This window comes from Sceloporus occidentalis, unplaced genomic scaffold (assembly GCF_023333645.1).
Source record: "Sceloporus occidentalis isolate IW3139 unplaced genomic scaffold, rSceOcc1.0.p SCAF_1, whole genome shotgun sequence".
Lineage (NCBI taxonomy): Eukaryota > Metazoa > Chordata > Lepidosauria > Squamata > Phrynosomatidae > Sceloporus > Sceloporus occidentalis.
In genome coordinates this window covers 2,439,264-2,466,441 of record NW_028316981.1, presented here as the reverse complement: position 1 = coordinate 2,466,441, position 27,178 = coordinate 2,439,264, and the positions used below count along the sequence as shown (strand labels likewise).

At 44.9% G+C, this 27,178-nt stretch overlaps 2 protein-coding genes across 3 annotated transcripts in view; one reads left to right on the top strand and one right to left on the bottom strand.

Moving 5' to 3' along the window:
* Window positions 1–2,126: 2,126 nt before the first annotated feature.
* Window positions 2,127–21,303, bottom strand: LOC149320362 (uncharacterized). Of its 2 annotated transcripts, none has more exons than XM_089501018.1 (7): window positions 21,237–21,303; window positions 19,107–19,607; window positions 18,032–18,158; window positions 13,516–13,586; window positions 8,888–9,017; window positions 5,829–7,086; window positions 2,127–2,973 (listed from the first exon to the last, which is right to left on the bottom strand). In XM_089501018.1, the coding sequence occupies exons 2-6, from the start codon at window positions 19,503–19,505 to the stop codon at window positions 5,837–5,839; spliced, it is 1,977 nt and encodes a 658-aa protein (XP_089357144.1). In that variant the 5' UTR covers window positions 19,506–19,607; window positions 21,237–21,303; the 3' UTR covers window positions 2,127–2,973; window positions 5,829–5,836. The 2 variants fall into 2 exon arrangements, with proteins under 2 accessions (XP_089357144.1, XP_089357152.1); XM_089501026.1 differs by having other exon boundaries at window positions 2,127–2,969.
* A 2,181-nt stretch (window positions 21,304–23,484) lies between these two features.
* The window catches only part of LOC149320357 (uncharacterized), a 126,427-nt gene continuing 122,733 nt past the window's right edge, over window positions 23,485–27,178 (top strand). Inside the window, exons 1-3 of the mRNA XM_089500311.1 lie at window positions 23,485–23,620; window positions 25,229–25,315; window positions 26,722–26,949. Coding sequence (XP_089356437.1) covers window positions 23,522–23,620; window positions 25,229–25,315; window positions 26,722–26,949 — 414 coding nt within the window. The 5' untranslated portion in view covers window positions 23,485–23,521. The remainder of the gene's footprint in view (window positions 23,621–25,228; window positions 25,316–26,721; window positions 26,950–27,178) is intronic.

Below are 27,178 nucleotides of genomic sequence, written 5' to 3'. Positions count from 1 at the left end.
AAAAACATGCAGGCAGGGCCTCCCCACACACACACCATAGACATCTTCCACACACACAGATCCCCCCCCCAACATACACACACCTAAGTCTCCTGGGCCTCTGCCAGGCCTTTTTGCAGGTGTGAAAAGGACTCACCCCCACCTCCCTGCCCAACGCCTGAGTCAGCAAGGAAGGAGGGAGGGAAGAGTCCCAGGGCAAACCTTCCTCCCTGAAGGTTAAGAGGTGATATGATAGCCCTCTTTAAATATTTGAAGGGATGTCACATTGAGGAGGGAGCAAGCTTGTTTTCTGCTGCTCCAGAGAACAGGACCCGGAACAATGGATGCAAGCTCCAGGAAAAGAGATTCCACCTCAACATTAGGAGGAACTTCCTGAGAGTAAGGGCTGTTCGACAGTGGAACACACTCCTTCCTCGGAGAATGGTGGAGTCTCCTTCCTTAGAGGTCTTTAAACAGAGGCTGGGTGGCCATCTGTTGGGGATGCTTTGATGGAGAGTTCCTGCATGGCAGAATGAGGTTGGACTGTATGGCCCTTGGGGTCTCTTCCAACTCTATGATTCTATGATTTTATGCCCGGAAAGCCTCTACTTGTGAGTCAAGCCTTGCTGGGCAGGGAGGAAAGGGTTCCCTGGGGCTCTCCTTCTCTTCAAGGCATGGTCCCCTGGGCCTCTCCAAGGCCTGCCTGATGCCTTACCCCCCCCCCCCCCAGCCACAGCCCATTAAAACCTTACCAGGCCTGCCAAAAGCTGTCTCATTCCTCTGCTCTTTCTCCCTGCTCTGTCTATCCATTGCTCCTGACTTTGGGAGCCGGAACATGGAGCCTCCTCCTCCTCCTGGCTCTTCCCCATGGGCCGCCAGAAATCCTTTGGGGGTCTGCAGGCCTGCACAAGGAGCCAATATTTCTTTGCATCTAAATTTCCTATTGCCTCCAGGTCTTTCATTATTGGTTACTTTTGACGGTACATTTTCAGGAGATCTTTTACAGACATCGGTTGAGCTCCATCTGCTATGAAGTGCTTCTTGTGATGACACCCAACCAGGTATGCCTCTGTAAAAGTTGTTTTCAATCTCCTGCCAAGTGTTTATCAAAGCTCTTTGGACAAATTCTTTGTGTACTTTAGTTTTCCCATAGCACATGTATCCATATCGCAAGTTATAGCCCTCTAGTTTCAATAATTGGTTATGTTCTAGCTTTACACATTCTGATACCTACCAATATGTTAAGACCCCAGTTTGGTAATACAGCTCCAGATTTGGGAGATTACACCCTCTATTTTGTCTGGTATCACTGAGGGTTTTACATTTTCCCCTGTTTTTCCTTTCCCATAAGAATCTTTTCATGCTGGTGATTATTGGTAAGTTTATAAAAAGGAAATGAAATCTTAGAAGGTTTTTAGTTGTTGGGCTGTTCTTGAATTCTTTTCCTTTCTTTTTGATCTCTATTTCTAGTCTTCTGAGGTTCTCCTGACTTTCTTTGTTAATGTATGCTGTGTGAGCATCCCAAACACTTTTCATTTTTATATTTCCTGTCATTAATTGCAAAATATTGTTTTATTTCTGTTTTCAATTTTTAGTCTTTAGTTATAGGATCTTTTACTTTTAAGGATTTCTAGAGAGATCGTGTTATGGTCAGATTCTGTTCTGGGCATTATCTCCTGGGCATTGTTTAACCTTTGGTAGCAATGTATAAGTTATTGAAAACGTATTGATGTGTGAGGTGGATTTATGGTTGTCTGAATAAAATGTGTCCCCATTTGCATCCACATATAGTCCAAACATCTTCTGAATCTAGATTTTCAATAGTATCAAAAAGAGTTTAGAGTTTCTATCTCTGGTTTATTACCATGTTCCTTTCTCCCATTATCAGAATGTTATTGTACTTGTTTTTGTCTAACGCGTTCTTCAGGGACTGGGAATAAAAATCCTTTTTGCCTTCATAAACTCAAAATGTTTGAGCATTTGATTTCTACACCTACATAGTGCCCCTCAGGATCTTTAAAAATCTCTTTACCTGAATATACAGGACGTGACTACCCCCTTTTCCCTTTTATCATTTGCACAGGAGAACATTTGACCCAGTTTCAGATTTTTAAAGTATTTTATGTCATCTTTCTTTATTTCAATTTCTTGTAAACATAAAATAACTTTTTTGTTTTATAAATACTGATAAATTTATACATCTATTATCTTTTGAATTTAAACCTTTAATGTTCCATGAGAAAACTCTGAATACCATTCTAAATTATATATACTGTATTTGTATTATTTTTCTTTAAATTCTTAAATTGATCAGAGGGGTTTGTGAATCTGAATCCTCTCTCAGGCTCAGAGGAAGCAAAGGCAAAACCCACAACCGGGCTTAAATGGGCTGTCTGTTCCAGTCCTAGTGTGATGTACTTGTTTGCGTACAAAACTACATTCTATTTGTCCTTATCTAGTTCATCTGCTTACTGAGTAGTTTCTTTTTCTCTTTCCCTCTTGCTTTCTCGTTGCCTTCTTATCCTTCTGCTTGTTGCAACTTTGACTTGTTTCCTCGGTCTTGTCCTTATGAGTCTGTTTTATCTTTCTGGCTCTCTATCATTGTCTTTCTATTGTATCTCCCTCTGTCCATGTCTCGGTCATCTCTGTTGTTGCTTTGTATTTTTCTTTTCTGCCTCTCTATTGTTGCTTTACACTCCACTCCATTTCAACTGTCCGTTTCAGCTTGTTGTTACACTGCTTTTCCCTGTTGTTTCTCCTTTTGTAGCTCTGTTTATTGCTTTGTCGTTCATCGGTATCGCAATGGGGTTCCCTTCCTTTCTATAATGGTCTGTTCTATTGTGTCCTGTTTGCAGTTGTAGCTCTTTTTTGTTGTGGCTCTATCTGTTACTCTGTCTCTCTGTTCTTTAATTTTGTGTGGTTTTGGTTATGGTGTAAAGTACTTGTGTAAAGTCCATTCTGGTCTAAGTCAATTCTTGTCTTGTAGTTCTCTGTCTTAAAAAAGAAAAAGAGAAATCAACAAGAAGGGAAACAGATAAGGCTACAATCCTCCCCTACATCCTCCCATCTGTTTTCGCCACGCTGTCTTCTCGCCTTTGTCATTGCTGGGCCCCAGGCTCCATCCCTTTGAAAAAGGTGGGCTATGTAATTTTGCATTATCTGTACAGGGTCAAGGGTGTGGGCTTCCAGAGAGGAAAGAAAAGAATGTCACTTATAATAGGCAGTAAACTTAGGGAAATACTGGGAGTGATGCCATGGTCAGGAATACTAAAAGAGAAGGGAGTTCAGGACTGATGGGAGTTTCTGAAAAGGGAGATACTGAAGGCACATTTTAAAACAGTTCCAATGAGGAGAAAAATGGGAGGTGCCTCAAGAAATCAGGATGGATGACTAATGAACTTTCAACTGAGCTAAGGCTTAAATGGGACATACATAAGAAATGGAGAAAAGGGGAAATCACCAAAGAGGAATTCAGACAAATAACTAGCATGTGTAGGGGCAAAGGCAGAAAAGCAAAAGCACACAATGAGCTCAGGTTTGCTAGATCGGTTAAGAACAATAAAAAGGGCTTTTATGGGTATGTCCATAGCAAAAGGAAGAAGAGGGAAATGATAGGGCCACTGTGTGAAAATGGCAACATGAGAACGGGACAGCAAAAAGGCAGAACTACTCAACACCTTCGTTGCCTCAGTCTTCTCAGAAAAGGAAAAGGGTTCTCAACCTGAGGAAAATGGAGCAGAGGACACAATATGGGAAATGCAGCACAGAATAAGTAAAGTAGTAGTACAGGAATACTTGGTTAATCTAAACTAATCTCGGAGCCATTGGCAACAATCTTTGAGAATTCCTGGAAAATAGAAGAAGTCCCAACAGACTGGAGGAAGGCAAACGTTGTCCCCATCTTAAAGGATCCAAACAATTGTCATCTAGTTAGTCTGACATCAATACCAGGAAAGATTCTAGAGGAGAACATTAAACAGGGAGCCTGGGAACATCTAGAAGGCAACATCATAATCACAAGTCACACCAAATTAACCTGATTTCTTTTTTTGATAAAATCACCTGCTTGGTAGATGAAAGGAATGCTGTGGATATCACTTATCTTGACAAGGCTTCCCATGACATTCTTGGAAACAAGCTAGTAAAATATGGGCTAGACAATGAAACTGTTAAATGGATTTGTAATTGGTTGGCCAGCCAAACCAAAAGGGTGCACAACAATGGCTCCTTTTCATCCTGGAGAGAAGTGACCAGTGGGGTCCCACAGGCCTGTTACAAACTGCCAAAATAAAGCTGTTTTGGGTCTCTTTGGAACAGTGGTTCCCAACCTGTGCGTTGGGACCCCTTTGGGGGTCGAATGACCCTTTCATGGGTCGCCTAAGACGATCGGAAAACACCTATTTAATTACAGTTATGAAGTAGCAACGAAAATAATTTCATGGGTTTGGGTCACCACAACATGAGGAACTGTGTTAAAGGGTCGCGGCATTAGGAAGGTTGGGAACCACTGCTTTGGAGGTATGCTATTTAAATGATGCATGGGTCCTAAGAGTCCGGAGGTCGCGCCAAAGCCACACTCCATTCCTAAGCACTGGAGTGCAGCTTTGGTGCAGCTTCCGGATTCTTAGGGTGCATGCATCATTTAAATAGCATACCTCCAAAATTAAGCAGCTTTATTTTGGCAGTCTGTAACAGGCCACAGTGTTCTGTCTTGGGTCCAGTGCTATTCAACATCCGTATCAATTACTTGGATGAAATAATAGGGGGCATGCGTATCAAATTTTCAGATGACAAAAAATTAGGAGGACAGTATCAAAATTCAAAATGACCTTAATAGATTAGGAAGCTGAGCCAAAGCAAACAAAATGAATTTCAACAGGGAGAAATGTAAGGTACGGCAATGAGGACAGAAAAATGAAATGCATAGATATAGGATGGGGGACACCTGGCTTAAGGAGACCATGTATGAAAGGGATCTAGGAGTCCTAGTAGACCATAAGTTGAACACGGGTCAACAATGTGATGTGGCAGCTAAGAAGACCAATGTGATTTTAGACTGAATAAATAGAAGTATAGTGTCTAGATTAAGTGAAATAACACTGCCACTCTATTCAGCTTTGGTCAGGCCTCACCTGGAATACTGTATCCAGTTCTGGGCACCACAATTTAAAAAAGATGTGGAGAAACCGGAGCGTGTCCAGAGGAGGGCGGCCAAAATGGTGAAGGGTCTGGAAACCACACCCTATGAGGAACGATTTAGGAAGCTGGGGATGTTCAGTATGGAGAACAGATGGTTAAGAGGTGTTATGATAGCCCTTTTTAAATATTTGAAAGGATGTCATACTGAGGATGGAACAAGCTTGTTTTCTTCTGCTGCTGTGGAGAATATAACATGGAACAATGCATGGAAGCTACAGGAAAAGAAAAACATTAGGAGGAATTTCCTGACAGTAAGGGCTGTTCGACAGTGGAACACACTCCTTCAGAGTGTGATGGATTCGCTTTCTTTGGAGGTCTTTAAACAGAGGCTGGATGGCCATCAGTCAGGGATGTTTTGATTGTGATTTCCTGCATGGCAGGGGGTTGGACTGGATGGCCCTTGTAGTCACTTCCAACTCTATAATTCTAGGATTCCTGCAGAAAAATAACAAAAACAAGAACATCTCACCCAGTGAGCGCCTAGGAACCTGACGCACCCCCTTCAGTGGCAGCTAAAAGCCGAAATGTAAGATGCATTAAATTTACAAGCTTTGAAGCAGAAATATCAGCAAATTAGATCATAATAAAGTGTCACAAGACACAATTTAAATGTATGATGGTTTCTTTCACAAAGAAAACATTTCCCATACCACTGGCCTTAGGATGTTTTCTCTCTAGTGTGGACTCTCTGATGACTTGAAAGGTGTGAATTCCGAGAAAAGCATTTCCCACAGTGCTGGCATTTGTATGGTTTGTCTCCTGTGTGGACTGCCTGGTGCCTCGCAACAGCTGACTTGTACGCAAAACTATGCCCACACTGCTGGCATTTATATGGTTTCTCTCCTGTGTGGACTCTCTGATGCCTCAAAAGGATTGACATGACAGCAAAACATTTTCCACACTGTTGGCATTTGTATGGTTTCTTTCCATTGTGGACTCTTTGATGCTTTGAAAGGTTTGAGCTGAAAACAAAACATTTTTCACACCACTGGCATTTGTATGGTTTCACTCCTTTGTGTCCTCTCAGGTGACCCTGAAGGTATGACTTCTGAGAAAAACATTTTCCACACTGCTGGCATTTGTACGGTTTCTCTTCTGTGTGGACTCTCCGATGGGATACAACATGTGACTTCTGTGTAAAACATTTCCCACACTGCTGGCATGTGTATGGCTTCTCTCCTGTGTGGGCTCTTTGATGGGTCAAAAGGACTGACTTGTGAGCAAAACAGTTCCCACAGTGCTGACATTTGTATGGTTTCTCTCCAGTGTGGACTCTTTGATGCTTTGAAAGGTCTGACTTCTGAGTAAAACATTTCCCACACTGCTGGCATTTGTATGGTTTCTCACCTGTGTGGATTCTTTTGTGAGTCATAAGGGTAGACTTGGCAGAAAAACATCTCCCACAGTGCTGGCAACTGTATGGTTTCTCTCCTGTGTGGACTCTCTGATGCTTCAAAAGGCCTGAAAGGAAAGCAAAACATTTCCCACACTGCTGGCATCTGTGTGGCTTCTCTCCTGTGTGAACTCTTTGATGCGTCAAAAGAACTGACTTCTGAGCAAAACATTTTCCACAGTGCTGACATTTGTGTGGTTTCTCTCCAGTGTGGAGTCTTTGATGCTTAGTAACGTCTGACTTCTGAGTAAAACATTTTCCACACTGCTGGCATTTGTATGGTTTCTCTCCTGTATGGACTGTATGATGAATTGCAAGTTTTGAACGGTAAGCAAAACTTTTCTCACACTCCTGGCATTTGTATGGTTTCTTTCTTGTTTGGGGTCTTGTGGTGATCAGAAGGTGTGAATCATAAATAAAGCATTTCCTATGGTCTTGCCACCTGTATGTTTGCCTTGGTATGCAGCTCATAAGATGCAAATCAGTGCATACATTCATCTTCTTCCAGTTATCTCCTGTGAAGGACAAGACACAAAGAAGACTGAATCCCAACATTCAGCAAGGAAAAAGTTCTGGGAACAACAATGGAGCTAAGCAAGCTCAAAATCCCAAAAGAAAACCAACATCAGGGGAAGTCAAACTATTGTATCTTTCCCCCATTACTGGGCATTACTCCCAATAGCTAAAAGAATCCACTTGGTATGTCTAAAGAGAAGGACCTGAGGAGAAATAGCTGTCTGGGAAGTCATCCTTTCTTGCTTTGCTTTGGTCCTTTCTAGAGGTACCTCTTTGTCCAGAGTGTGTTAATTTAACCATGATGGAAGCTTCAATTGGGATAAGGGAATTGGAATTCCAGGTTATCATCTGAGAACTTGATGGATAAACCAGGATTGGGACCCAGATTTCAGTAAGTTTAAAGGCTACAAAAAACCTGTCAGGCTGCAAGAAAGCCAACTTGGTGTAGTGGTTTGAATGTAGGGCTATGATCCTGGAGACCAGGGTTCAGATCCCCACTCAGGTGTTGAAACCAAATGGGTGACCTTGGGAAAACACACTCTCACAGCCTCAAAGGAAGCAAAAGCAAGTCCCCTCTGAACAAATCTTGCCAAAGCCCATCAAAGGGTCCCCTTAGGGTTGCCATAAATTAGAAATGACTTGAAGGCATAAAACAACAAATATTTGGAGCATGTTCTTCCTCCAAATGTTCCTCGATGCCCCCAAGAGGAGATGGTGGCAATTCTGTTGTTTCATCAGCAAAAAATAAAATATAATCTTTTTAAAGTTCCACCGTTGCTGCAGGGAGCATGCACCTTGTTTCCAGGTAGAGACATATTCTGGGAAAGAGGTGTGTATGGAGTGTGTGCTTTGTTTAAAAGAAAATTGGGCTTCTTTTTGTCAACACCCCCACAGCAGAAAACAGAGTGATATGGCTGAAGGTGTGTGTGTGTGTGTGTGTGCGCGCGCGCGCGTGTATAATGGAGCTGATATTAACACCAAGATATATATTTTTTTTACTTTTTTATATGTTAATATCCTGACTAACTAATACATAGTCTTATCCTGACTCATATATTCCCTTCTGAATAAGATTTCTTTCTTTAATTGTCCTTCTTGTATGTCCATTTTCTACTAGCAGATGTTTTCTTTTCCCTCTTATCTTGTTTTTGTTCTTTTTTTTCTTTTCTTAATTGTCGCTTACTTTCCTGTCCCCTTAGTTTTGATGGACGTTTATGTGGCCACCAGACCTCTGCACTATCTATCCTTATTATAAGACATTATGGTGGCTGAATTAATAGCAGGACTATTTTTCAGACAAGCACCAGTTGTGTCATTGAGCTGTTTGCCTGATAACTACCATGAGCTACATGTAGCAGAACCTCATCCCTTTACATGTGGTTTCACAGCTGACATATCTTTTATTTAAAAAAACAGCTCTAGAGAAATTTTGCAAATAAATTTATTGAAAGGACACTTGATCACAGAATTGATCACAAATTGGTAATCACATAGAGAAGTGCATTCATTATTTGGGCCTGAAATAAATTTTGAGCCCCTGCTAGATGAGAAAGTGAAATAAAAAAAAATCTAAGTCCTGCCAGAGCAAGCAGTAAGACTGGCAACATCCTATGGATCTGGGATTGGCAGTTGACAGCTGAATTTAAAATCCTTAGCTAAAGATCTCTAGTTCCTCACTAAATTACAAATCCCAGGATCCCCAGGATGTTGCCAAGGCAGCTAAATTATGAAACAATGCTTTGTGTAGTGTGAAAATCCCTCACTCTTCCTAGGAAGTGCAACGGGTTCAATGTTTTTTACCTAAGGCAGACATATTCTCGTAGTTTTCCATCATGACCTCCATGTACAATGATCGTTGGTTCTCATCCAGCAGGTTCCATTCCAACTCTGTGAAATACACAGAATACTCTGTGAAATCCTCAAAGGTCACCTGCAAAAGAAAAGCAGCCCTCATTCACAGACTCATTATCTGTAGAGGAAAATCATGGTGCATCCTAAGCAGTATTGCATTGTTTTGGAATACTGTATTTTCTGGCGTATAAGACTACTTTTTAACCCAGGGGTCGTCTTATATGCCGGGTGTTTTCTTATAGGGCAGGTACTGAAACTTCCAAGCCAGACTGGGAGAATCTGCGGTCGCTGCATATGGTGGGGGGAGTTCAAAAATGGCCACGGCTGCATCCCCACCGTATACAGCGACCGTATGAAAGCAGCAAGGGCAGCACTGTACAAGTACAGTAGAGGAAAATCCACTCACTAGGATTTGTGGAAAGAAATGAATTAACGCGTTCCTGATGACGAGGTGAGGGGATGTCTCACCGGGAAGGTGTAAGTGAAGGGCGAAGCAAGCTGCAGGCGTTCAGGACACCTGAGGTATGGAGAAAGAGCCATGTCTGCACTACCGTTCTGATAGTCTTGGAGACAGGGACGGCTGGGCAGGCAGGGAGAGCTGACCAATCCAACCAGGCTTTGTATACAAATTTTCCTGCTAAGTACCTGCATGTCATAAGCATTTGAATTAAAATTACCATATTGAAATCAAATCTGACATTTTTAAAATTTTAATTTGGTGTGCATTGGAAGAGGGGTAGTCTTATACGGTGAGTATATCCCAAACTCTATATTTTAACTGGAAAATTTGGGGGTCGTCTTATACGCCGGAAAATATGGTATCCTCTTTTCATTAATTCACTGCATTTTTAAGATTAGTGCATGCAGGTTATAACCTGAATGAACTAACCTTCTCATATAAAGGGAGGTTTGATTTAACCTGACAAGGCTCTACCACCACCAGAATCCCAGTTGAGGACATCATTGCCCAGGTTAAATCCGCCCTCCACAATCTCCCAGAAGAGGAAGTGGAAGAGATAAGGGGACAAACAGCAAGAATTCTGTGCAAGGGAAAACCACTACCCAGCGACATAACCAAAATAGAAAGAAAAGCCATCAAGGACCTCAATTCAGACCCAGAAATCATCATTCTCCCAGAAGACAAAGACAATGCCATGGTAATAAAGGAAACAGAACAATACAAACAAAAAATCAAGGAACGCTTGTATCCTGCAATCTACAAAACACTGAAACAAGACCAGACCAACAAAATCACCAGAAAAATAAACACCCTGATCAAAAACTTGCCAATGGCTGTGCAAATATGAGGCTCTCCCACCAAGACTGTATGGACTTCCCAAGATCCACAAGGATTCCATTCCACTCTGACCCATAGTGAGCACCATTGGATCTCCACTTGGTCAGGACATTACAAGCCCACATAGGGCAACTCCTTCACTACATCAAGGACTTAGTACACTTCACAGAAAAAAAACCAACTTCGAGCTCAAACCCGGATGTGGTATCCCTGTTCACCAAAGTCCCCATAATGGACACTATGGCACTCATCCAACAAATTTTTCTGGGAGACATAACAGCCTTGTTCGAACATTGCCTCACCACAAGCTATTTCCAGTGGGACAATGGATTCTAAAAGCAGAGAGATGGGGTAGTCTTGGGAAATCCTCTGAGCCCCTGTGATGACTGATCCTCCAGTCATCTGGGAACTTCTTCTGAACCATAAGGGGTTAATCTGGGAGGAGGAACATGCTAATGAGAGATGACATCACATGCTAATGAGCTGTGGCATCATAGCTGATGTAAGGTCTAACTGACCAATCAGAGAGTGGGACTGCGAGATTCAGGAACTTTCTATGGGAAATCTTTAAAAGGCCCTTTGCGGCCATGCGCTCCTTTGTCTCTCTCCCTTGATCCTCTCCTGAGGGGGAACCAGATGATGTCTCTTGGAGTCTGGGGGACACAGACTCAGGAATGCAGGTAGAGTTGGCAAGGAGCCAGCTCCCTGATTCCAAGAACTCAAAAGGACTACAAATCCCATCTTCCGTGAGTAGTTAGGAACGTGTTAGCTAGTGCGTTTAGGCCTTTTGTTATTTTCAACAATGGCTTGTCTGGAATGAACTCTGTAACTATGTTCTTTGACCTGCAAGGCAAGGAGGCTTTGCAAGAGTGATATAAATTCTTTCTATCCTATTCTATCCCTTTTTAAAATAAACTTCTTTCTTAAAAAGCATCTGCTATCTCTATGCTCCTAAACACGTGCCTAGACTCGGCTACTGGTTGTTCTGGGTCGGCAAGAAAGGAAACTAGATCTCTCTCTCTCTCTATTCCTCACAAGTCCCAGTGTGTGTGGGGAAGGGGTAGCTGTGGAGCTACTATAAAAAAATATAATTTATAGTTCATTCACTGGGTGGTGGCAGCGAAAAGTTCTTTTTTTGTAAAGGGATCCCCGGAGAGTAACAGTCACGCACAGGGCTTTGCCCTCAGGGATCACCACAGCCCCGTAATAGTAAACTTTTACATGGCACAGTTTGAAAAACAAGCCCTGGAAACAGCACCAAAAAAGCCACAAAATGGTTCTGATACCTGGATGACACTTTCATCATTTGGAGCCACGAAGAAGAAGATCTGACAGTGTTTTTGAATCATTTGAACAACATCCACCTGAACATCCAATTCACTATGGTGGGAAAAAGGAAGGAACATTGCCATTCTTGGATGTCCTGGTCATCCACAAACCAAACCAACAGTTGGGTCACACAGTATAGAGGAAACGTACACATATGGACAGATAACCACACAAAAAATTTGTCAGCCAGGACAAAAAAGAAGCACAATAAAAACACTGGTAAACCATGCAAAAAGGATCTGCAAACCCCAGTTCCTGGAAGATGAACTGAAACACCTAAACTGGGCTCTGCAGACCCACAAAAAAACCACAGGACTGAAGAAGAACAACCACCCAAAAGGAAGGCGTGTTTACCATACATCAAAAGAGTCAAAGACAGAATAGGGAAACTAATGAGGAAGCACAACCTCTAAATGATCTACAGACCAACCAAGAAAACCCAGCAAATGCTGCACTCAGCAAAGGACCGGAGAGACCCTCTCACGGCCGTAGGAGTCTACTACATACTGTGCAGCTGTGGACAAGTCTACATAGGGACCACCAAACGCAGTGTGCAAACACGAATCAAGGAACACGAGAGACACTGCAGACTGAGTCAGCCAGAAAAATCAGCAATAGCAGAACACCTTATAAACCATCCTGGGCATAAAATGCTGTTTGAAAACACTGAACTTCTGGATTATGGCAACAACTATCTGGTCAGAATGCACAGGGAAGCCATTGAAATCCACAAACACCTGGACAACTTCAACAGGAAAGAAGAAACCCTGAAAGTAAACAAAGTTTGTCTACCAGTCCTGAAAACCCCCAAAATCAAGGCTCAGCAAATGCAAATGAGAAACCACCCAGGGTCAGGGGGTTTCCCAGTAGACAATGGATCATTAATTAAATAGACACTAATCCTCCACACATATCCTCCCATCCTGAAGCACTGCCATTCACCAACAGACCAAAACACAGATTAATATGTAAATCACTATCTTTCAGGCAACAGTATATATACCCCCTACACCTCCATGCCACCCATTTCTCTGAAGATGCCAGCCACAGATGCAGGAAAACTTGAGAGGGAATGCAAAGGAGGATTAATGTCTGCTTGATTAGTGCTCATTGTCTGTTGGGAAGCCCCTGACCCTGGGAGATTTCTCATTTGCATTTGTTGAGTCTTCATCTTGCTATTTTTCAGGACCAGTACCCAAACCTTGTTTACTTTAAGGGTTTCCTCTTTCCTGTTGAAATTGTCCAGGTGTTTGTGGATTTCAATGGCTTCCCTGTGCATCCTGACATGGTAGTTGTTGGCATGGCCCAGAATTGCAGTGTTTTCAAACAGTATTTTTCGCCCAGGATGGTTTGTAACATGTTCTGCTACTGCTGATTTTTCTGGCTGGCCCAGTCTGCAGTGTCTCTCGTGTTCCTTGATTCAACTCCTGCGGCTGTGCGAGGGTATCTCTGGTCCTTGGCTGAGTGAAGCATTTGCTGGATTTTCTTCGTCGGTTTGTAAACCATTTGAAGGTTGTGTTTAAAAAACAGCAAGACTCAACAAATGCATCATTCTTTTCCTGCCCCCCTCCCCCCTCCATTAGCAGATGGTCTTCCCCCCTTACCTGAAACCTTGAAGTAGGCTTTGGGGAAAGTTAGTCTAATACCCACCCACCCAAGTGCAAACTATACCTGGGTTTAAATTGTTTTTTAATGTTTTAAAACTGAGTATTCAAACATCTGGGCCAGAATAGATAAAATGTCAGTTTGGGTTTCTCTGTTATTCTTGTTTTACAAATCTCAGTATCTGGCCATTGGGAAGATGAAGATATTTGCAATTTTTTTTTACAATTTTTAAAAAACCAAAGTAAGCTGAAACAAAATTCTGGCCTAGCATTCAGAGGGATGTGATCTGGGAAAAGAGGACCCCAGGCTGCTCAAGTCCTCTTGTTCCAGGAATCCTGCTCCTTACCTGATCTGATTCTGGTCCATTGCAAAGAGGAAGAGACAACCGAGTCCTTGTTGATGGCATCATTCCAGCTTCTGGGGAACAGATCAAGGATGTTAGTTTGGCTAAAAAGTGTGCTGGAACATATTGAGCTGCTCTTCTTTTTCTGTAGTTCAGGAACCCATCCCTATTCTTTCCATGTGATTTGTGCCACTGGTACCAAATTTTCTGATAAAGAAGGAATGCCCTGAAATACATGACATTTGTTCGCTGAGGTGTACCTATATTTTGCTGGAAGTCTTGGGACACAAGAACACTTCCAGCCCAGGAAAATACAGAGGGTGCTTGGATAATGTGGTTCTGAGGCTAGAGAAAATCTAGTTCTAGCCTCCAGGGAGCACTGAAAGTGTACTGGGACACCTTAGGGCACCTGCGCTCTCTGACCCTGACCTACCTTACAGAGTTGTTGTTGTTCAGACAAAGGAGGTAGGTAGAAAGTCAAAACAGATTTGAGTCCCAGAGAGCAAAAGCCAGATATGAATAGAAAAATACAGGAGACAAGATATGCCGTGTATGTCAGGGATGCTTAAACGTCCACATTTGGAGATGAGTATGACCCATGCTGTTCATCTTTTGGGATGAATAGCAGTGTTTTGTAGCGAATGTGCAACTACATGGACAATGTGTAATGGTCCTGCAAGCACACCAGGCAACAATATCCCACTGTTTCCAGAGGGCCCTGGGAGACAGTAACACAATGCAGTAAAATGTATAGGCAAGAGGAAATTCAAACCCTGGTTTCCAGAGTTCTAGTCCAATGCTCAAACCATTACCCAGTGCTGACTCCCAGAGTCACGTTAGAGTTGTGATAAGTCAGCAATGACTTGAAGTCACATGGCAACAACAACTAGTGATACGGGGGTTAGGATATTGGACAGGGGCCTGGAAAAATCCAATTACAGTTCCCACTGAGCCACCAAATTCACTGGGGCACCCCAACCACTTACTCTCTCTCTCTCTCTCTCTCACAGGCACACACACTGACTTACTTCACAGGGTTGTTGTCATGAGGATGAAGTGCCCTTGAGTTGTGGGAAGGCCACATTATGGCGGGTTATAGACCGCCCATTTGGGGCGGTCTGCACCCGCCCCTTTCCCCGGAGTATCGGGGCCTCAGCGTGCAGAGCAGCAGCCGCTGAGGCCCCGATCCGCCGCTTTTCAGGCTGCGGGGAAGCAGCAAAACGCCGCTTTCCCGCAGCCTGAAAAGGGGTGTCCCTGGGGCTTCAAGCCCCAAGGACACCCCGCGGCGGCGGGGAGAAGAGAAAGGGGCCGCTTGGCCCCTTTCTCTTTTAGTCCGCTGGGCGCAGCCGTCTGAAGGCTGTGCCCAGCGGACTAAACCAGGAAGGAGCTCCGAAACGGAGCTCCTTCCTGCTCCGTGTTCAGGGCGCACTAAGCGCCCTGGCGCGGAGCAAGGACGTCACATCCGCGCTGCCCCGTCTAGAGGCAGCGCGACCGTGATGTCCTCACGGCGGCGGCCGTATGGAAGGGCCACCGCCGTTTAGTGCGTGACGAGTACACACTAGGGTTAGGGCGCTGCGGAAGCACCGCCCTTTTGTAACTCTAGTGCGTGCTCGTCACGCACTAAAGTGCCGGTCTGTAACCGGCCTTAGGTAAGAATATAAAGCTCTGGGGCATCAAGATAGTACAAAAATTAACTGAAGGGCTGCTAGAAATAATCAAGACAATTCCAAATTCTATGCAACACACAAATGAAAATGTGTAACTGCTTCACTTCTTGCTTTTTTGGAAAGATACATTATTATAGTTGTTGTGCCAGCTAGACTTTTTTTTCTTTATAAAAACATTTTATTTACATAAAGATAAAACAAAGATTCCATTTCACCATGTTAGGGATATGAGCCCTTTCATGGTTTCAGAAGATACATTGAGAAATTATACAAATATGTCAATTGTTACCTTAAAATCAACTCTCAACTGCATACATTCTATTGTCTTACTTCTCTTCCCCCCCTTGTTTACTATTTTCTTGTTACCTCGAAGTATGTTACTAATTAAAGACCTATAGTACATAAAGTTACATAAGATGTGTTTGTCATATCGCCATCTGCACCTTTTATTGTCTATACCTGCATTTTGCCAATATCAGGTCCCACTCTTTTTCTATTATTGTAGTGTCTTTGTGAGATAAAAGACTGTTAAAATGTTCATCTCCCTCATTTCAAAGACTTTCTCCCACCATATTTCAAGATCAGGCATCTCATGATTTTTCCAAAATTGGGCAAATGTGGTTCTGGCGGCTGTTAGCAAATATAATAAGATTCTTCTGTGCTTAATCTTACTTTGTGTGGGAAGTTTATCTAGGATGTTAAGCAATCAACAATCTCCTGCCGTTCCTCACTTGTTTGCTAGTTGTTTACAAAGTTTACAAAGTTAGATCCACATGGCAGCCGCCATTTTCTTAACCAGTGGGGATTGAAAGTCTCTAGAAAAAATTATAAATTGGTTGTTTCTGCTCCAAAATTACAATGAAAGTTTCTTACTTGTTCTTTTAAGCTACCAGGGTCCACTGCCAATCTCCTCTTTGCTGAGCGAGAGAAACTTTTAAGAACACATTCCTCTCCCTCTCCCCCCTCATCCCTCCGAGTGAGGAGAGAAGAGAGGAAAACGAGAACGAGTCTGTTGTTTTGCAGATCTTCTTGAAACTCTGTGGATCTCCTGAAGTCCAGAGTAGTTGTGTTGAGTGTTGATTCAAGGTATTTTAATAAGTCAGAAGCTACAACTAATAAGAGTCTAAAAAAAAAAAAAAAAAAGGCTGGCTGGACTCAGTGCCCGAAGGCCACCATTAGCGAGCCCAGCTGCTTTGCGATCTGTTCCCCGCAGCTGAGAGAATCCTTTGGATCTCTCCCTTCGGTGGACTCAGGCCCCCATTGAGCCCCGTGCCCCGGTCCCTTCGCCAAGATTTGGGGGAAAAGGAATACTCCTTACATGCCCACTAATGTGATCGCCTCCATAGGAGCTCTGTTGGAGGCAATCTCTCATCTTGCCATCGCTTCCAGAAGTCGCCAGCTAGACATTTTTTTAAAGCTGGATAGTCCAGTAACCCAAAATCAAAACACCATCTTTTACTGATTTGCAGATGCTTTCTTTGTTGGTTTTTTTGTTTTGTTTTGTTTCTGTAAAATCTTTATAACACTAATTACACACACACCGCTGAACACAATGCGACAGAGACCCCACATCAAGGGTGGAAAGCATAGCTCTCTGCATGTGGAGATATGCACTGAAGGTACTACATAACCTTGGTGTGGAACTGCAGTCTTTTTGCAACCAGATGCACACTTACAGATGCATCTGGAAGCCCAGTGACCCTGCATGAAATATTATACTTCTATAATCTGAAGCTGAGCATGGATGTTCTGTAAAAGATCAAAAAGTCCAACTACTTTCATTGGGGAAATCACAGCTAGTGTGCTGTAGTAGTTTCAATGTTGGACAACGACCCTGAAGAACAGGGCTCAAATTTCTATTTGGCCATGGAGATTCCCTGAATGACCTTGAGCAAGTCACACTCTCTCAGCCTCAGAGGAAGACAAAGTGAAATCTCCTCTAACTCGGGCGGGTTACAAACCGCCAAAAAATACGTTAGGAAGGGGCGGTGCTTCCACACACCCCTAACCCTAGTATGTATTCCATACGTACAACATGGCAGCGCCCCTTCCACATGGGGGCCGCCATGTTTACGTATCGGACACATAGCGTCCAGACGTGTCGCGGCTCTAATGACGTCGCGAATGCGCCAGCGGCGCCTCGCGACGTCATTAGGGCACCGCAGAAAGAAGCTCCATTTTGGAGCTTCTTTTTTGCTCCGCAAGGGAGCCGCACGGTGTGGCTGCGACGGCTCCCTTACGGAGCAAGCGGCGGCGGCAGCAGACCGCCTCAAAGCAGCGGTCTATAACCCGCCAAAATCTTGCCAAAAAAACCCATGATAAAGTTGCAACCTTAGGTTGCCATAAGTTGGAAATGACTAAACGAAGGAGCCCTGGCGGTGCAGTGGTTAAATGCTTGTACTGCAGCCACTCACTCACAAACCATAAGGTTGTGAGTTCAATCCCAGTCAAGGGGGCTCAAGCTTGACTCAGACTTGCATCCTTCCGAGGAGGTCGCTAAAATGATTACCCAGCTTGTTGGGATTGGCAATTAGCTTACATTTGTAAACCGCTTAGGGAGTGCTTAAGTGAACTTATAAGTGGTACAGAAATGTACTTGCTATTGCTATTAAAGGCACACAAGACACACAGGATTCTGGACAGAGAGTATTCATCCATACCGAATTCCTGCTCTGCCATAGAAACCCCTGGGTGATCTTGGGCAAGTCACTTGCTCTCAGGCTCAGAAGAAGACAAGGGGAAACCTCTTCTAAACAAATCTTGCCAAGAAAACCCTGTGATAGGATCACCTTAGGTTGCCATAAGTCGGAAATGACTTGAAGGCACACAACAATAGCAAAGAGACTCCTTACCTTGTAATGAGGCTCCTCCATCAAACTCCTCCTTGATCACCCTCCATTGGGGACTCTGCTTGGGATGCAATGGAGCTTTCTCATCCACAGGAAATTCAGGCTTAACTTCTACCGAGAGATTCTTGACCTGAAACAGCAGTGAGCATTCAAGACATTAAATTCGGAGAAGTATGAGAAAGTTTTGGGGAAGGAGTTTGGGCTTGTGTGGTATGAGACGTCCACCCATAGCCAAGCCAGGAAAAAGCCAGCAGCTCATAAATCCTACTTGAAAAAGTGGCATACAAAATAAGAGCTGAAAAAATGGGATACAGTATGTCACTTGTGTTAATATTTGGTATAAGTTCACTGTATAAGTTGGAACACAAACAATTCCATGGAGCCCACAGCAAGAAAATCTGAAATTCTGGAAAACCAGTTGACTACTGATAATGGAAGTCTTCTCACAGACCCATTTAAATACACTACAATGTGTGTGTGTGTGTGTGTGTGTGTGTGTGTGTGTGTGTGTGTATAATAAAAATTACCTACTGCTACTGTATAGATATGCATAACTGTATAGTCTATGGCCACAACACTGTTGGCTTTAGAAGAAAAATAGCATGAATTTGTTGGCTTTAGAAGAAAAATAGCATGAAAAGAAAAAAGTAGCAAAGGTAAGATTATTTCATCCCTTAGACTGAGAACTGGCAACTTGTTGGAGTGGGTGGAAGTCCATTCCACTCCTGAACCGATCAGGGCCAGACTTTGCTACTGGAGTCACCACAGGGAAATGTCTGGTCATGTGGCAGTGCCATCAGAAACCTGGCACTTCCTTCGAAAACCTGGCACACAGAGAATATACACATGGCTTTGAAGTAGAATCACTCTTCTCAAGAGGCCTAAAAAACTATGATTCCACTTCATCCCAAGGCAGATCCTCCTCACACTTCTCCTTATCAAAGCCAAATCTGGGGTCATCATATTTCAGCAGCACCACCTCAGGTGGCATTTGCCCCCAAGGGTCATGAAAGGCTAAAAAAAGGACAGCCCAGAGCCAGACCCTGCTCACCTTTACACCAGGAGGAAATGCTCTCACCTGCTGCTCTTTCTGCTTCTTCTCTGCCTCTGCTCGACTCAAGAGGAAACCCTCTGCCAGAGCCACCGCCTGGGAACAGGTCTCTGCCCCACATTCCCTGACCCAGTTCTCCACCTCCGAGGGCAAAATGGTCAGGAACTGCTCCAAGATCACCAGGTCAAGGATCTCATTTTTTGTATGTTGGTCTGGCTTCAGCCACTGACGGCAGAGATGGTAGAGTTGGCTGCAAACCTCCCGGGGCTGCTTGCCCTCCTTGTAGGACAGCTGCCTGAAGCGCTGGCACTGTGTGTCTGAGCTGGTAAGTTCCTCACTCCATGTCCTCTGGACTGTCCTCTCCCAGACTCCTCCACTGCTCTCTGCACTGAGGTCATCAGGACCAGATGAATCTGGTTTATCCATCTATGTTTTGTGTTTTGTTTTCTCCAATGAAAGCACAGGTTGAATCAAAGTTATTCCTCCTGTCAGGCCAAAGATGTCCTTAAGATGCTCTGCTGCAACACCCTACAAAATCAATAGATTGTTGTGTTATTCTAAATCAGTTATTAACAGAGTACCATCAATGTACATTGTTGTGCTAAGAAATATTATCCTGGTTCAGGTACTCTAAAGACACCCAATCCTGCCTGATCTTGGAAGTTAAGCAGGGTCATCCCTGGTTAGTACTTGGATGGGAGACTTGAGCTTCCAACTTGGGTTGGAAAGTAGTAATTATAGCCAGAATTGGAGACATAGAATCATAGAGCTGGAAGAGACCACAAGGGCCATCCAGTCCAACCCCCCTGCCATGCAGGAACTCTCACTCAAAGCATACTCGACAGATGGCCATCCAGCCTCTGTTTAAAGACCTCCAAGGAGGGAGACTCCACTACACTCCAAGGGAGTGGGTTCCACTGTTGAGCAGCCCTTACTCTCATCTCTTTGTAAGCACAGGAAGAAGGAAGGTGTATTATCTGTTTTATCCTGAAAAGACACACAGGAATCCTGCAGTGCCTTTGAGACTCTGAGGAAGAAAGAGTTTCTGGCAGAGGCTTTTATGGACTCCCGTCTCCTGGATCGGATGCAAGTTGATCTCATGAAACAGGCCGAAGAGCTGGACTGAGGCCCCCGAACCTTCAACTCAAAATCCCTTCTTCCCTGTTAGTCGCAAAGGGGCTACAGGATTACTTTGTGTCTTTTCATGCTTAAACAGACTAGTCCAAGTGAATGCTTCACAAACCCAATTTGAGGTTCAGGAGAGCGCTGTCTGTGGAGAGGTTTTCCTTTTGGATTCCCCCCTTCTTCTCAATGCTCCCCCTCCTATTGCCGCATGTCTCCTTCCCTCATGGCCACTGGTCAGCATGGCTCTCTGTGACTTTCCAGCCAAAACCAGAGACAGGAGGGTCCCTTCTCCATCCCAGTGTCTTGGGAAGACAGGCAGCGTGGGGTGTGTCAGGTGTGCGTGTTTTCTGTTACTCATAGCCTTCTTGGAGGGCTTTCCCCAGGGGTCTCTGGATAGGAAGAGAAATCAGGAGTAGGCCCAGTCTGGCTCTTCTCTTCCTTTCATTTGACACGAAATCCCTTTCCCCTGGCCCTCTCCCCAGAGCCCCAGCCCAAGGCAGAGGGTGCGCTTTAGGCATGCGCCCGTGGGGCTCTTATTTGTACAGTGTGCATATAGCATAGCAGAAGCAAGTGTGCTTGTCCCTCCCCATTTGCTGGGGCTAGGGGCACATGGCGAACATGGAAAAACTGCAAACAACATAAACACTGTCTTTTTACCTGAGAGAACACCTCTCTAGGAACCTCTGGGTCCTGCTGGGCAACTCTGTGGCCAACAGACACTGACCACAGAAACGCACTGGAGGCGCTACAAAGGCCCAGTGGAGTGTTCTCTCTAGGAATAGTCTCTAGGTCTCTTTCAGGGCAACTGTTAAAGTTGACCATAGAGTTTGAGCTGGAGGACCTAGAGATTCCTAGAGAGGCCACATTAGCACTTGCTTCCTGCTCCATCCCCAACCAGGGCCCAAAGGGAGGGCCTCCTGCTGCTAACAGCAGGGCCAGTTGGCCCCTTCCTCCCCAGGGCCTCCCTTCCTTCTGGGGCTGCTTCTCCCCAGTCCTCCTCTTTCCCGAGGCCCTGGGCCCTCTCTTCCTTACCTGGAGCCACTCAGGGGTTCCTAGGGAGGACTGAGAGAGCCTCCTTCCCTCCCCTCCTGCCTCTGGGGCCTCCAAGCAGCGAGGTCCGCTTCCTAGAGAGGCAGGGAAAGAGTGAAGCGGAAGGAGAGCGAGGCAGCCTCTGACCTCACTTCCGGCGGAAGGGGAAAGAGAGAGCGATTGAGAGCGAGAGAGAAAGGGGGCTCCATCTGATGGAGGTTCAGTGAGGGAGAGGCAGAAGAAGGTGAGAAGGGGGTCTTCCGCTCCAAAAACCAACCCCTTGGAGCCTCTTTTGGGGGTCTTTGGGCCCCCAGATCTTTGGGGAGAAGGGGGTCCTTGCTTGGGGCTGAGTGGAGGGGTCCCTCCTGGAGGGGGGCTGATGGGAGCCCAGGGGGCAGGAGGGCCATGAGGGAAAGAGAGGGGGGCAGAGGAGGGGCGATGGGGGATTTGGAGGGAGGAAAGGGGCCCCCCTCGGCCTCCATGCTCCTAGGAACCGGGGGCGGGGGACGGCAGGGAGCCCCCAGGGACCCAGACAAGTGCCTTCCTTCCTTCCTTCCTCCCGCTGGAGCTTGCAGCCCTGGCTTTGCCTGAGGGCCATGGATGAGCGCAGGGAGGATCCAGGCTGCCTCCTTCCTGGATGACGGTGAAACGGGAGCCATCCTTTGATAGGAAAGATGCCCCACGCACGCGGCAGAAGGAATCCCGTTTGAGACCGCTTCACCTGCCCTGGCCCAGTGCTGGGGGATTCTGGGAACTGTAGTTCATGAGAGATTCATTCTTCTCTCTCAGAGAGCCCTGGGGCCACCATAAACTACATCTCCCAGGATCCCCTAGCACTGAGCCAGGGCAGTTAAAGCCCTCTCAAACTGGATTCTTTCTGCCGTGTGTTTTGGACCTTCATTTTCCAAAGTGAGTGTAGGCAAACCCTTCCACAGGAGCTCTGCCTCCCTTTACTGCTGCAGCCATGCTGGCTCTCTCTCTCTCTCTCTCTCCTTCGCCAGCAGCTCTTGCAAGGTCTCTAGTTCCTTTTCCCCCAGAAGACCTTTGATCCCAAACTGACAACGTCTCCATTTAAAATGAAAAAGCCGGGTCAGGCGAACCTTGTATAAATAAAGAAAAACCTTTTGAACCTTCTAGGGACCAACGGAAGGCTTTTTCCAAACTCTATCTAGGGACATTTCCATAAAGTTCACCTGATCAAGGTCCCTAGTTGCAACTGAAGTGGGATTATTCCACAGCCTCAAAACAAATGGGAATATGGGGAATCAGCATAAAAAACAAAGAGCAGGTTTAGTCTGCTCTAGCTGTCCATAATGTCAGAGAGACACAACACAGTCCTTCCTATAAAGAGAACAGAGAAAAGGACACCAAGACCAAGAATTGCAGTGATCTGTTACTGTAGATAGTCTTGCCTTCCCTTTATCTAGTTTTTAAAAATGTTGGGGAATTAAATGTATGAACACCTTGTCTTTATTCATAATTCGATAAAAAAAGATACAGTCAGCCCTTAGTATCTGCGGGGGCTTCATTCCAGACTCACCCACTCCCCGCAGATGAAAAAACCATGGGACTTCATGTCTCATGGTTTTCAATGGCAATGCGTGCATGGGCAGCAATGAGGCTTGCTGTCTGCAGATGCTTAAATCCGCAGATGGCAATCCCACAGTTGAGGAGGCTGGGCTGTGTTCAATCCTTCGCTCCCCCAGCTTCCTCCATTTTTCCAGGAATAAAAAACTTTGGGGAAAAAACTTTAAAAAAGTTTATTCCCTCCTTAAGTATATCCAGTCTCCTACCATCCCCTTCCCCAGACCTTCACATTGCTAGTTACGAAGCATTCTCAGAAACATCCCTTTGTATGTGCCCACCATGTGTGCAAGCTGGGCACAGGAAAAGGCCGACTCAGTGGCAAAGTTCACATTTGAGTCCAGAGGGTTCTGGGTACATTTCCTTGGAAGAAAAGAGGTCCTTACCTGAAACCCCAGAGAGCTACTGCCGGTCAGTTACTGTTGAACTATATGGGACCAATGGTTTGGCCTGGAGTGAATCAGCTATGTTGCTGGCCAGGTCCAATGGTCCAGAAGGGAATACATCCCATTTCCCAGAAGGATTTCAGGAGATGCCAGTAATAGCAGAAAACAAAAAGGGGGCATTTTTAATCCAACAATATAGTGTAGAAAAGTTTAAAAACAATAATAATGTGGCACTCCTGCTGACTAAAACCTACTTGTTTCACCCTCAGATGTTCCACCCTTAGAAGAGAGAACCCCCGCCCGGCCCCCTCAGTGGAGATGGAAACCCATCAAGAACTGCCTCTGTGCTCCATTTCCTCAGCTCCATACCCCAAGGAGGAGGCACTACCTGTCCTAGAAAAGCAGCCACCAGCCCAGGTATCTCCTGAACATAAGAACTCCAAAGACACTCCATTCCTCCACCTTGCCAAGAAACAGGGGACAACAGCTATTTGTGGGGAGGGGACCTTCCAAGAGCGGGACAAATTTGTCCTATGTGTGGAGGATGCCCAGGTGTGTAGAGAGGTGTATTAAACAGAGAGTCTGTGATCATCTAGAAGGCAATTCCATAATCACAAAAAGTCAATATGGGTTTCAGAGTATAGTATAGTATAGTATAGTGTCTAGATCAAGGGAAGTAATAGTGGCACTCTGTTCTGTTCTGGTCAGGCCCCACCTGGAATATTGTGTCCAGTTCTGGGCACCACAATTCAAAAAGGATGTTGAGAAACTGGAGCATGTCCAAAGGAGGGCAACTAAAATGGTGAAGGGTCTGGAAACCATGCTCTATGAGGCAAGACTCAGGGAGCTGGGGATGTTTAGCCTGGACAAGAGAAGGTTAAGAGGTGATATGATAGCCCTGTTTAAATATTTGAAGGAATGTCATATTGAGGAGGGAGCCAGCTTTTTTCTGCTGCTCCAGAGACTAGGACTCGGAACAATGGCTGCTCGATTGTGGAACACTCCTCCTCAGAGTGTAGTGGAATCTCCTTCCTTGGATGTCTTTAAACAGAAGCTGGATGGTCATCTGTTGGGGATGCTTTGATTGTGATTTCCCACATGGCAGGGGATGGACTGGATGGCCCTTGTGGTCTCTTCCAATTCTATGATTCTCCTTTTCGGAAATCTTCCAGGACAGGGGGCAGTGGCGGTGCAGAGTAGCTGGGAGTGTCTCATGCAGCAAAAATAACATCCATGAGCTTGATGGCACCGAAAACTAGCAAGAGTTACTTGGCAGAACTGTCTGGGCTCTAGTCCACTTTCTCAGAGGAATGGATGGGGAGTCACTTTGTACACATGTCTGAGGAGGTGGATTACAGTCATGGAAGCTCATGTCAAATAAAACTAGGTAAGTCTCCACAGTGCCCCTAGACCAAGGGTAGGCAACCTGCGGCCCGCGGGCCGGATGTGGCCCGGCGAGGCCTTGGGACCGGCCCCAGCCCGGTCCTGCCGCCGATTGCTGCCAGGGCCTTTGGGGGGCAATTGTCTATAGAAGCCTCAGAAACATGCATTTATATTAACATTTTTTTAAAAATCAGCAATTTTTTTCGCGTGTCCTCCATTTTTTTTTTAAAAAAGTGTCTTCCATTTGAAAATTTTGTCCTACATTTGTCCTGGTTTATTTATATATTTAATTTTTTTTTAAAAAAAAATATTTAATTATTTATTTTTTGGCTCCGGCCCCCCAGTTGTCTGAGGGACAGCAACCCGGCCCCCGGCTCAAAAAGGTTGCCTACCCCTGCCCTAGACTCTTATAAGATATTATTTCTTATTTCATTGTCTGAATTTTTCCCCATGGGCAATGTTTTGGCTTGATATGTGCTTTAAAAATACATCATTGCACTTATAATTGAAATCTGACATGGAAACTTTCAGGAGTGCCCTTTCCAGAGAACTAGTCAAATCCATACCCACCCAGTGCTATTGCTGGTACTCAAGATCTTTGTTAAAATCTTTTGCCTTAATGGCATCCCTTCTTGTACTTAGGAATCAATGGGAAAACCATCTTCTAAAAGACCAAGAGGAAGACCAAAAGGAAGCACAAACAAGAGTCCTTCTCAAGAGGCTCAAAAGGTGAGGTTACGCCAAAGTAAAAGATTTGCTTGGATTATTATCCATTCATTTTTTTAGTAATCAGATTTCATATATATATGCAGAGTTTGTGCTGTTTTAATATTGTTTCATGTTGGAATGTTGTAGGAGAATTCTGTATTTTAGGGACAGTTTTCCTAGAATCATAGAGTTGAAAGAGACCACAAGGGCCATCCAGTCCAACCCCCTGCCATGCAGAAAATCCAAATCAAAGCATCCCCAACAGATGGCCATCCAGCCTCCGTTTGAAGACCTCCAAGGAGGGAGACTCCACTACACTCCGAGGAAGTGTGTTCCACTGTCGAACAGCCCTTACTGTCAGGAAGTTCCTCCTAATGTTCAGGTGGAATCTCTTTTCCTGTAGTTTGCATCCATTGCTCCGGGTCCTAGTCTCTGGAGCAGCAGAAAACAAGCTGGCTCCCTCCTCAATATGACATGCCTTCAAATATTTAAACAGAGCTATCATATCACCCCTTAACCTTCTTTTCTCCAGGCTAAACATCCCCAGCTCCCTGACTTGTTCCTCGTAGGGCATGGTTTCCAGACCTTTCACCATTTTAGTCGCCCTCCTTTGGACACGCTCCAGTTTCTCAATGTCCTTTTTGAATTGTGGTGCCCAGAACTGGACACAATATTCCAGGTGGGGCCTGACCAGAGCAGAATATAGTGGCACTATTACTTCCCTTGATCTAGACACTATACTTCTATTGATGCAGCCTAAAATCACATTGGCCTTGTTAGCTGCCGCATCGCACTGTTGACTCATGTTCAACTTGTGGTCTACTTGGGCTCCCAGATCCCTTTCACATGTTGTCTCCTTAAGCCAGGTGTCCCCCATCCTATATCTCTGCATTTCATTTTTTCGCCCTAAGTGCAGTACCTTACATTTCTCCCTGTTGAAGTTCATTTTGTTAGCTGTGGCCCAGCTTTCTAGTCTATTCAGATCATTTTGAATTTTGATCCTGTCTTCTGGAGTATTAGCTATTAGCTATTCCTCCTAATTTGGTGTCATCTGCAAATTTGATAAGTATTCCCCCAATTTTTTTCCTCCAAGTCATTGATAAAGATGTTGAACAGTACTGGGCCAAGGACAGAGCCCTGTGGGACCCCACTGGTCACTTCTCTCCAGGATGAAAAGGTGCCATTGTTGAGCACCCTTTGGGTTCGTCCGGTCAACCAATTACAAATCCATGTAACAGTTGCCTTGTCTACCCCACATTTTACTAGCTTGTTTGCAAGAATGTCATGGGGAACCCTGTCAATATCCCAACTTTTTTAAAAAACAACTCTTTATATACATATACGTTCCTCTGTATTCAGAACTGTAATTAGAAGAAATAAATCTTTCCTACTGTGAAACTGGAACATTCTGCATATCTTTCTTCAAGGAGTCTTACACCAAGAGAGCCAGGGAGCTGGAAGGGAACAAAAGAGGGGAAAAGCCAGTGAATGGGCAAGTGAGTGCGCAGCCTCAGCAAGAGAACAGAGTCATGATGAGCACACAAGGTGAAGGAGCCTGTCAGCCTTTGACTTCTTCCACGGCAGCAGCCCAGGAGCAACTTGCTAGCACAGGACTGCTGAAGAGAAAACGAGGGAGAGCTAAGAAGCAGCCACAAGTCAGTATATCTCTTCCCCTTCCAACACACGCTTCACTCAACCTTGCCACCCATAGATATGTGCTGGTGCAGAGGCTGAATGATTCAGAGGCACATATGTCTGGTGGATCAGAAGCTGTTGGGCTTTTGCAGCATTTGGCGGTGGTGCTGGGTGTTTGTTTGTTATGCTGCTGTTATGTCAGCATCTGTAGGTGCAATTTGATGGCCTTAAATGTTTAACGTTCCTATT